Genomic DNA, 12,434 nt, shown 5'->3' with positions numbered 1-12,434 from the left:
TTTTTATTTTTTTCGACCATACCGCCTAGTCTTTCGTAGAATTTTTCCATTAATTAATGTTTTCCAATCTATTTACATTAAAAAAAAAGTTTCCATACTGCAGTGATGTCAAGAGTCAATGATAGTTTTTTTTTAATAAGATAATATTAGACCGGGAGATAGTGATACAAAATACTGAGTCATAGGTACAACCGCCAGTATGGCTGTTCTTCAGGGTCTTAATACGCAATGAAATGAAAAAGAAAATCGGCATTAGTCGAAGTCGTCGGATTAATTACGAGTGTCAAAAATTCAAGAATTTTCCGATAATAGATAATAAAAAAATAAGAGGCGGTAGTGTCATGCCACAACTTCTCCGGTGTGACTTACAGCCCGCCATAGCCCGACTCGAATGCGTTAATAGAAAAGGACAAGCATTTTTACCAGGCTAACTTTTGTACTGTTAATCATCGTCCTCCAGCCATTAATGAATATCACCATGCCATATTTTAGAATAAACCGCCATACCGCCGAAAATCAGTATTATTTTTTTACCCACATATTTTGTGTTACTATCTCCGAGTCTATATAATATGTCTGTTGATTATTTTATATGCTGTTGAACAAATGTTAAATTATGTCAAAGTAGATCTAATAGTTTAATTTAAATATCAAAATTTAAATCAACAAACAAAATTTTAATGAAATACGTTTTTTTACCTAGGAATAATGCTTGTTAAATATTCGAAGTCAGAAGTCATTAAAAGAATGCATTGCTCTGTGATTATGTCGTTATAACAACGAAAGTCAAACAAACAGCGCCAAAATTATGTTTCAAACGTGGCTTGTGTTCTTGGTATAAGTTTAAATTAAATATAAAAATCGCATTTTTGTAAGGGCTATTTATATAAACATTTTAATGAAATTTTACTCATAAAGAACCAGTTAATTTTTTTATTTATGGTATTATGAAAAACTTCTGTAATTAAAACATGGCTCAAAAGTATGAATATTCCTACAAGGACACAGATTTACCATTTTGGCTTGATGAATTAACTAAGTAAGTTTTGAAGATGATGTATTTGGTCCAGGTATTTACACTGTATTAATATTTTTTTAATCTTCAGAGATGTGAAAGAGACGCATATAAATGATTCATTAAATGAACCCATTTATGACCCATATAATCTTAAATATGATTTCGGGACAGATAATCAAAGGTAATGCTTGTTAATTATATATAAATGTAAGGATAATTTATTTACAAACATAAATTGTGTATCTAAACATTCCTTATATAACGTCGCTTTTTGTATGAAAGGTTTCATATATTTTAGAAACTTATGTAGCTTTTAATAAGCGAATATTAGAAAACATTTCTCAAGTAAAGTTATAATATGTTCGACGCAGTAACTATTAATTTCCGCTATTTTGAAATAAATTTGAATCTTACGCATATTATAAAATTGTACCATTTTTGTTTAAATTGTTGATGTGTATATAATTTCTCTACTTAATACAGGACTCGAAGAACGTCATTAGATCTAGATTTACTATTGAAGTCTGAATCTAAACCTATAGCACATTCGGCGGGAACGCTACGATACAATCATGACAATGGTATTTATTTTATTTTTATTTATACATTTAGGTACAAAAACAGAGATTGATTACATACATACAGTTATTGCACACTAAACAACATTTGAAAATCTGACATCCAATTATATCTGTACACAGCATTTTACACTTAATATCAAACAAACAACATACACCTATTAATCTAGATGACAAAAAAAAGATATATATATATATATATATTAATTAATTCAAATTAGTAATTGAGGTTGCAAGTATTCACTATGAAATATCTTTTAAATAAAAGGTTTCTTTTTTTACTTTTTTTGGTTAATCGTAAAGAATCTTCACGGTATCACAAACACGTTGACTAGCTAGTTAAAGAAAGGCATGAAGAAGTTATATAATTTACCTAAAAGGCACAAGTGCGTTTGCAAATCTTTAAATCAAAGGATGTATTCCAGGATATAAACAAAATGGAAGAAGAAAAAATTCCACAAGTAAAACGGAATGGGAAGACGCAAAAGATGAAATAAACAACGATTTCCTAACAGACCTTTTACCGCACTACGTGACACCACGCCACAAGAGAATGAGTTTGGACAACGACTTTAATGACGTCATTGTCGGACCGCGTAAGTGTAATTTTATTAGTAATATTGCTCAACTATAATATAACTGAAACGTTTGTTTGAAAATAAACGACAATTTGGTTGTGTTTCTTTAAGTGAAACTTTTATTATATCGTCTCAAACTTTTTGGTCTGTCGCGTGACGGTCGGCCGCGGAGTAGGGATGAAGTGAAAGGCGCTCCTCATAGCAGGCAAGGCCAATACGGCAGCGCACATACTTCGCAGCAGCTAACCTTGTAGTGTATAGACTATTATTCATTTGTGCCAGTGCTCCACGCTATTTTAATGTGTTTAAAATCTAAATAATTGTTAAGTATCATATATGTCGTACTCTCTAAGACACAGAATTCAATAAAAATATTTGTTGGAGACTTAGTCTACTTTAATTAGTCCCATTATCATTCCAATTTTCCAAGTATAAAATTGATAAAGCGATTTTCTACCCTTAATGGAATATTATTCCAAAAATGTTTAGTTTAATGTCTATAATGTGAAAAGAAGTTTCACTTTTACCGTGGTTTCTTAAAACCACAAAACTTTTTTCTTAATAATAAGGATTTTATTTTGCTATGATTTTAGGAATAATCTGGGTACATAAGCTAACTTTTCACTTTTGCGTTAGCCTTTGTAAATATTCTACTTTCTGTCTTTTCTTAATTTTACAAACACTGCTACTATGAATCGAGTTACTACTGTTAAAAGCCTTTTATTTTAGCATTGTTTTGACTTTTGTATCACGATCTTTTAATACGAATTTAATACCACACTATCTAGTCTTGGTTCTCGCTGAACTGTCTCTAGTCGTCAAGTTACGTTATTGCCATTCGTATTTATTTTAATAAAATACTAATTAATTGAATATTTAAAGTCGTATTTTAAAGCATAGTTAAAAATTCAAGGAATTCAAAACGCATCAAAAAACCTGAAAAAATTTACGAAAGATACAAAAGTCTTAAATGCAAAATCAAATTATACGAAAGCGAGCTTAGAGGATGACAGAAAAAGTGAATTTGTGATACCCGAGACACCGGAGGGTCGATTGCTGGAGATAAAAATATATTCCAATTGGGGTGACAAATATTTGGTTGGATTAAATGGTATTGAACTGTTCGATTGTAAAGGAGAACCAGTAATAGTCGATAAGGTAAGTTGGATTTTATAGATAAGTAGATTAGTGATTGGGGTTTAAATCTACCTTCAGAAAACATCGTAAACCTTGCCTTAGACCCAAAAAGTCGACGGCGTGTGTCAGGCTGATAGACAGAAAGGCTGATTTTCTATTAGGAAAAAAATAGACACAATATTCTGAGGCCTAAAAAGTTGCCACTATTTTTTTAAGTTTATCTTCTTTAGGCGCATGAGAGTAAAAAATTTATGAAACGTCACGAAGATATGCAGCGTTTTTGTCGAAGAAAAGGGAAAGAGCTATTGAGACCGATTGAGAGAGAGTGAGAAAGGGCGATCCACAAAAAATACACGCACGCACGGTTGATGTATTCGTTTTGTTCGTATCTTGGTAAAATTTAATTTACAAAGAAGTTTCACTTCTAACTTGTGTATACTTTGTATGCACGCAATTTTTTTATAAAAACTTCTACCTCTCACTACCTAATTTTTTAAATGTATTTCTTTCGTTTATTCTTTGAAAACAGTATGAAAATATAAATATGTTATTTACTAACCTTTGTATATATTGGTAACTCACAGACTACGAAATTTAATAAGAATATAATGTGATAATTAGCTGTCAATTTTTTTTAGATTTGGACTGATTCAGACACCGGTGACCACTCAAAGTTTGGTCACATAGAGAATATAATAGATGGTGTGGTACGTACAAGAGATGATAAACATACATGGAGTGCGCCTGCGCCGCAAGGATTGCCCATTGCATTGACCGTTTTGTTGGCTAAAACCACGAAATTGGCATTACTTAGAATTTGGGTATGGTTTTTATTTGTATTGAGTAAAATATCAGATTTTGATGAGATTTGTTTTGGCAATTTGATAATCCTAAATTAATTTGAGCATCGCACCCTTGTTGGATCTAAATTTAGATCGCTCAAATATAATTAAAAAATTAAAAAAATGTAAATATAAATCTTTGTTTGATCTATCAGAAAGTAACACTTTTGACAGCTCTATCAACTATTGAGAAGTTTATGCTAATGGATAGAAAAATTAAATAAATTTTTTTTATATGATTTTGTAGAATTACAATAAATCGCGGATATATTCAGCTCGCGGTGTTCGTTTGGCCCAAATAAAGTTGGACGATCATGTTATATTCCAAGGAGAGATAGCAAGAGCAAGCGGTGAACTCAAAGGAAATCTACCCACACTAGGAGACGTAAATATACGCTTACCCTGCTCATTAAATCTGTTTTACCTAAAATGATTGATATCGAATAATTTAGGAAATATATGGTACTTACGTATTAACGCCACCCGCGGCATAATTTTAATGGTTAGCGTGGACAACCTAAACCTAAATTATTAATGATTAAATATAAAATGAATCACTTTTTAAAAAATCAAAACACTTAGAACCTAAAAAGGTAGGATTAGGTTGTCCACATTTGCTAGCCATTTAATTTTTGCCTCGGTAGCGTTAATACGTAAGTACCATTCCTCAATTATTAATTATCAATTATTTTATATATTATATATTTATATTTGTCCTTTATAACATAAATATTGTCAATACGATACATAAATTTATTAAAAGTTGATATTTAAAGAATTGGCGTTAAAAATGAGGGTAGAGGATAAAACTTTTAATTATTTTTAATACCTGCCACTAGATGGTGTTTTTTTCAAGGCAGCTATAAGAGTTTTTTTTTAATTTGTAGACGATTCTCTTCACGAAAGACGTGGAGATATTGGAAGCGATTTTTGAAAAAGATAAGAATTTTCAAGCATTACTAAAGGACAATGATCCGTTAGTGGAATTAAACACAGCTGAACGTCCACCTACAGCTAATGATAGTAAAAATAATTTACCAAAAGTTATAGAAGAACCAAAAGCATCCGAAGAAAATGAATATTTGGCAAAGGAGATAAAGTTGACTTTAATGTCGAATTGGGGGCAAAAAAATTTGATTGGATTAACAGGTATACACTTAATGAAAGAATTATTAAAATGTTTATTAATAAAGAATAGTTTTTCCAAGATTAAAACGATATGATTCTTTCAACTAAAATCGAATTCATAAATGTATTATTGATATCTGAAAATCTTGTCATATAATAAAATCACCTTATATAAACTCGTACTCGTATTAGTAAATAATATGGTAGCCAATTCTAAAGAATCAAATATACTGTCACGAACACACAGCCATACTGTTAAATACACACATACACGCACGCACACATGAACACGGTAGTGAACTATAACTTCTAGGAAGGGATTAAATAGTTTGATAGCCATGGCGAAATTTTTTTTAATACATTGTGGTGCAACATGCTGGTACCCACAGCCGTGTAAAATCCCTCAGATTATATTCCTATACGTATAAAACTGCTATACCAATAACCATTTTTTAAGGAATCGATATTCTCCATAATAATACACCAATTAACATAATTCGGAGTTATGCGTATACAACGTATGCAGATGACGATAAAAAACTTGAATATGGATTTATTGATTGTAAAAATCTATTTAATGGAAGAAATATAACAACCGAGTTTGACGATATGTGGTGCACTAATTTTACGCCTGATTCTAAATTTTGTCATATTGTCATGGAGTTGCCGGAACATACTAAGATAACTGGTAAGTAATTTTGACATTAAATAGAAATGTTTTACTAGAGTAATATGTATGTCGTAGCCAACTAGATTAAGCAGCCGTTTAATTAACAGCATAGTCTCTTTACGTAGTAAAGTTCTAGCGGCCTAAATGGTATTTGATCAAACTGATAGGCATTCGAAGACTTGAATCGATGACGTTTCGATCGATAGATTTCTCTTTCTCCAAACTGAGCTGTGAAATGAATCAAGCGTCGGAAAACAACAAATTTGACGATGTTTTGCAAAGTTTAATGAAAAGTATGCAAGTATGCAAGAGTGTAGTTTTTTTTAGTTTAGTTAAGAGTCTAGGGCAGTGATTCTCAACCTATGTTCCGCGGCACTTTTGTGTGCCGCCAGATTTCAAAAGTGTACTGCCAAATTTTGCGAACATATCATTTATGTTAATATTATTAAAATTATGTTAATATTATTAAATTATATCAATTAAAAAAATATTTTAATAATTAGCTTGTAATTAATCCCGTTATAATCTTTTTATATTATTATTATTATTGAAGCAAATATTAGTTTATTCTGTATATTTAAAACTTTTGTCATAAACTATTTATGGAGTGTGTTGTAGTAATTAAATAGTTTTTATCTTTTTCTTTGTTTGCCGCCAAATTTTAAATCGTAACAAAAAAAGGTTGAGAATCACTGGTCTAGAGCCTAGACTCTTAACTAAACTTCAATTAAGTTGATTAAGAGTTGATTGAAGAGCTGATTAAGCTAGGTGGCCGCGACATACATATATACAGCACACATGAATGATACTTTATAGGTGTGTTTAAAAAAATGTATATCATAATATGATGGGGGATAAAATAATATTATATATATTTATTTACTACTTACATATCGATTATTGTACTATAAAAAAGAACAATCGTCAAATGCTCTCTATAGATATATCAACAATTCGTAGCAATTACGTATGTCTGGTATTTTCGCCTATTTACAAAACCAACAGGGCCCTAAGAGCAACAATTTAAGAAGTTTTTAATATTTATAGGAATTCGTATATGGAACTACAACGCTAACATGGAATTATCGTATATCGGTGCGAAAGACTTGGTCGTATCACTAGATGGCGCTTTACTAAATCGACGTCCGATTCTATTACGGCGTGCGCCTGGCGATACATTTTACGATTATTTGCAGCATATAGATCTCTCTTCAATTGATGACAGGTTACTACATATTTATACTGTGTTTTATTTATAAGAATTTGTATGGAAAAAACCTTAATATTTCATAGGAAAAGAAGATATATTTGAATAAAATTCCCTGTGATACAAATTGTATGGAAGATGTTATTAGGTGTCTCTATAATAAAGAAAGAACCAGTGGCGTTACCTTACACGTTTGGACCTCAGATTTCATTATCTGTTTCGATATTTCTCTTTATAGACAAGTAACAAAAATAAAACTGTGGCACAAAAACTCTATATGAATCTTGTCTGTAGTCTTGCATCCGTTTATTTTGTATACACCAGTCAGCCTTCTGTGCCTGACACACGCCGTCGCTTCAGTTGATGACGATGTTTTCATTCACCGCATTTATGTAGCAATAATTAGCGGACATAGAAAGCAAAATAATCGTCCTCTGCAGTCAACCGACCTTTGACTGCAGACCTTGAGTTGACCAACACTGCTCTAATATTGATTTATTATTTCTCGTGCCATAAAATTCTACGACATGTCTCAGGGTAACTTCATACAAAATAAAAATAAACACTGCAGACAAGATATATAGTTTTTCTGCCACAACAAGATATTTTCTAGTGATCTACCCTCAATTTGAAAATATTAAATTTTCGATATATTTTAAGGATAAATTGCGCTGACAACTTAGACCATGCGTTTGAAAGTAATTTGAACTCGGGAGCTCCGACAGGTTTTGTTTTGCAATTGAATATATTTTCAACTTGGGGTGACCCGTACTATGTTGGCTTAACTGGAGTAGAACTTTATGATCCGCAAGGAAATTTAATCGAAGTTACGGAAAGTAGTAAGTATTTTTTTTATATACGTCTATCCGACCTGGTATACTTTTTTGTCATGTAAATTGTAAATATATCTGCACTTTTCTTATAATTCAAGAATAAAATATCTCATAATGCAGCATTGTTAAGCAACCTTTTCATTAGCTTTTTTTAGACTTTTCAAATCCTACTACAACTAAAAAGTCTTTAAATTTTTCGTGTATATACAGCCTATGATACTTAACGCGGCTCTCTACTGGTAAAATTTTCATAGTCAGTTCAGTCCCTAAAACTTTACAATATTAGTAAGAACAATAAAAGAAATCTTAGAAAAAAATACAACTGTCAATATCAACTGAAAAAATACTATTTATTTATTTTTGTTAAATAATTTATATTTTTTTATTTATAAGTATTATTTATATGTCTCCTCTAGTAATCTATAATTATCTATATATCAAAGACTGCTGAAAGATAAAATTTTACCTTAAAGTCGTATCATTTCATTGTTTAACTGAAGGTAATTTATTTAAGAGAAATTTGACAACAAACAATCACCACATTTAGCCACGCACTTGAAAGCCTAAACAGATCAACATACACAAACATTGTTACGCACATATGGGTTAAATTGATCGGCTCCTTTTTCTAAGTCGGTTAGAAACACCTAATACAATAAATACTATAAAGGTTTTACAATACTATATAATAAAACTAATGTTCAGTGCACATTTACACGAAAAATGAATAAAATCCAATGTTATCGTTAGATGTTTGCGCTCAGCCGGCAAGTGTTAATGTTCTCGACAGTGTCGCTAGAGATGTGCGTACGCCAAGTAAACTTATCGATGGTCACAACACTAACGCAGTTGATGGACAGCACTCTTGGCTGGCTCCCATTCTCCCAGAAACTCTTAACAGGTAGTTTGTGTATTGTTAATTGAAAATATTTATATATGTAATAATAGAAACAAAACGCAAGGGAACGCAAGGGTTAAATTAAGGTTTGGACAATAATCTGTATATTTTCACTGTTTTATGATATTATATTCATGATAATGTGAAAAGTACTATTTAGTCTATGGGTGTACGAAACTTTTCTAATGTACATTTAAATTTCACCCATAGGGCCGGCTGGAGACTTTCGCCCATACCGCCTTGATTTATGAACGAAATTATCACATTAGACTATATATATATACTATTATAGACTATATTGTACATTTTTGTTACCTATATTGGAAAGACCCGTTGAAAATTTCGCTGTATTTTCAGAGTTTTCTTCGTTTTCGATTCTCCCGTATCTGTTTACGGTATGAAGATTTGGAATTATGGTAAAACGCCAACTCGAGGTGTTAAGGAATTTGGGGTAAGAATTAGTTATTAATCTTAACAAAAATTAAGCCATAGTTAAGAAATTTTAAATTTTACTTCGTAATCAACATACATTAAAATCAAAACATTTGGTTCTTTCTCCCATACGACAAATAAAAAACTTAAAGATTATCGTGTTTATTTTGAATATTTTCCTATGTTATTAAATTTTTAATTTTATATAGTAACTAGTTTAAAACTATAAATTTGTACATAAAATTTAATAAATAAAACACTACCTGTATTTTAAACTATAAATTTATATTAAAGGCGATCAGTATTTTTAATAAAAAAATAACACATCAATCGTGGTTTCTGGTATTTTTAAAGAATTTGTTGCAAATGTAAAAAGCTTATTAATTTATCTTTAAGGGCGAAGGCATTTACATACCACATAACATACAATTGCCCACGCAGGCTTTCTTATTACACAAGGCGATATACCTATCACTACATATAATAAAACAAAGTCGCTTTCTCTGTCCCTATGTCCCTTTGTATGCTTAAATCTTTGAAACTACGCGACGGATTTTCATGCGGTTTTTAATAGATAGAGTGATTCAAGAGGAAGGTTTATATGTATAATAACATCCATTAAATAGTGGAGAAGTACTGTTATTTTTGAGGTGTCTAATGTGATGTCGTAAATAATTACATTTTTTCCGCTTACATTGCAAACGCAGGCTGAACCCTACGAGTTTTATCAAAATAATGCACTAAGTATTGTACACATTGAAAAGGTCTACAGAAAAGTCCATACAGTCCAAGATGGTATATGTCTATCTCTCATGGATAACCCACATTTTTATATACAACGTTCACAGTTTTTCTGTAGTGTATTTAGTATCAGCATTGCACCCGTGCGAAGCCGGGGCGGGTCGCTAGTATATTATATAATAAAACATATTTTTCAATTTAAAATCTTCTAAATAAAAAGTTTTCAGTGCGATGTATTTTGTAGGTACTAATAGATGATTTGTTACTTTATAACGGAAGTCTAGAAATGGTCAAGGGTGATACGATAGCTCCGCAGTGGATTTGTTTCCAAGATGTCGATATAGAGAATTTGACACCGAGGTGGGTATTCCGAATATTTCTCTAACAGGTTTAATACCCGCGTACTTTTAGATATTTCGTCCTGAGTTCGATTCATGGCGAATATTCAAGTTTTCTTTATAAATACTTGCCTGAAAGCAATGAAACTGACGCAGGTTTTACGGTACTTTATTTTTTACAAGTTTGTTTACTTTATCAATTGTTTAAACAATACGTTTAATTTTATCAAATCACGACTTATTTGCCAATCAAAAATTAAAAAATATTGTAAAATCATTTCTCGTAACTTGACTTTTCTTGTTTTGATTTCTGGTGAATTAATTCGATTTCTGTATACATTTCTATGTATATGTATTCATACATTGTATATCGTTCATATTTATATATTTGAATTATTTTAGTCCATCGGATGCAAGTCAACATACAACGACAAGTGGTTCTTCAAAATCTGTGGATCAAAACGACAGACCATACACGAGCGTATACGCAGTACGAGCGAGAAAATATGTTTAATTTTAGGTGAATTGTGTGTTTCGTATGTGTGTTTTGTAATATTGAGATAATAATGGAGTCTAGCGTCTATCAGATACATTCATTATCGTTGTATGAATTTTTGTTAGCCGTAAAATTATTTTTCTACCCTTAATGTTTTTCAAATTTAAAATATTAACCTGTCCATAAACCAAACTACTTAACTAAAGCACACACAATTAAAAAATTTCGCGCGAAAATAACAAAATAACATTTTTCATACAAATATCTGTCATAAGATTTTCGTGACGTTTAAATCCTTCAAAGTCATTATAGAGAGCTATACAAGGGGCTTGAGACAAAATTACTTTTCGACAGGCGTGACCCACTAACGTTAAACGAATTTGAATGAAAATGGTCACGTGATAAATCGTGAGCTAAAGTCATTGACCTTATCACGAACTCTATTATAGTTATATCAATGAATTAGGTTCATCAAGTATATCATCATATATTCGAACGATGCGTGTTTTATGCTTTAGTTCCGATTACCCCAAGGGCTTGAGACAATATCATTTTACGACAATCGTGACCCACTCACCCCTAACGAATTTGTGTGGGAATGACATTAGCTCACTCTTTGGTCACGCTCAAAATAGTCACATGACAATGTGAGCTTTTCTCATACAAATTCTCTTGGTTTTGGTCATGAGTGACAAAGAGTGATTTTGTCTAAAACCCCATGAGCGCCTTGTCGTTTTCATATTAAAAAATGTAGTGCTATTTATTTTTCGATCATTTCAATGTACCTACGTATGGTTCGTGCTTTTGTTTTTGTAAAAATAATTAGACTATTTGTTTATGTACATGTCATATGGTTATGCATGTGAAAATTACTTCTTAGTAGACTGCACCCACGCCAAATATTTATAATAATTTATTTCCAATGTTATCACTTGTTGACTGTAGAGCGCTTGTAAACATCTTAAGAATTGTTTTCGTGGTTCGTGTAAATTTTATACAGAAATAAAGGTATTTTGTATGTATGTATGTTTGTTTAATTTTCTTCATCTTAAGGTAGGATGTCAAAACATAAAGCCCTACTTTTTATGCTAATCTAAAATTATTTCCAATCCAGATTTTTGCGATCGAGAATCTGCATTTTGATATGAAAATCCCTGCTTTCAAGGGATTTCCACCTTGTAAAAGGATTGGTCTGGTAAAACTGATGAGATTACTCATGGTCTTGATTCTTGATATCCACGTCTGCTATAAAGCACTCGAAACATGTAATTTGTGTATTTATATTTTTAGATAATAACTCAAATAAAGGGGATTTTAAGATATTTTATTTGTATGTTAATAAAAACTACTGTACCGATTAGAATACTTTATTATCGTTGAATTACTGAAACAAGCTGCTAGTCCAAGTAACAGACAAGATCGAAATTACATTAATTGAATACGACCTCGCCTATTTACGCAAATAATATATATTTACCTTTCTTTAAGGCCGGCAAAACATTTAACGAAATGGGTGTCACTGTTCTTTAAAGGAAGCC

The 12,434-nt window shown here is 31.2% G+C and overlaps 1 protein-coding gene across 1 annotated transcript; it reads left to right on the top strand.

Annotated features, from left to right (window-relative positions):
• The first annotated feature begins 753 nt into the window (after nt 1-753).
• LOC111003830 (katanin-interacting protein-like) lies at nt 754-11,905 on the top strand. Its single transcript, XM_022274552.2, has 15 exons — nt 754-1,039; nt 1,107-1,199; nt 1,502-1,599; nt 2,022-2,192; nt 3,088-3,332; nt 3,950-4,132; nt 4,401-4,538; nt 5,041-5,302; nt 5,739-5,969; nt 6,999-7,176; nt 7,819-7,997; nt 8,742-8,892; nt 9,247-9,340; nt 10,307-10,422; nt 10,803-11,905. Exons 1-15 carry the CDS (start codon nt 972-974, stop codon nt 10,912-10,914), a joined length of 2,319 nt encoding a protein of 772 aa, XP_022130244.2. The 5' UTR covers nt 754-971; the 3' UTR covers nt 10,915-11,905.
• Nucleotides 11,906-12,434: the final 529 nt, after the last annotated feature.

Source organism: Pieris rapae, chromosome 21 (assembly GCF_905147795.1).
Source record: "Pieris rapae chromosome 21, ilPieRapa1.1, whole genome shotgun sequence".
In the NCBI taxonomy this organism is placed as follows: domain Eukaryota; kingdom Metazoa; phylum Arthropoda; class Insecta; order Lepidoptera; family Pieridae; genus Pieris; species Pieris rapae.
Note: the sequence above shows the minus strand (reverse complement) of the source record. Positions and strands in the feature narration are given on the sequence as shown.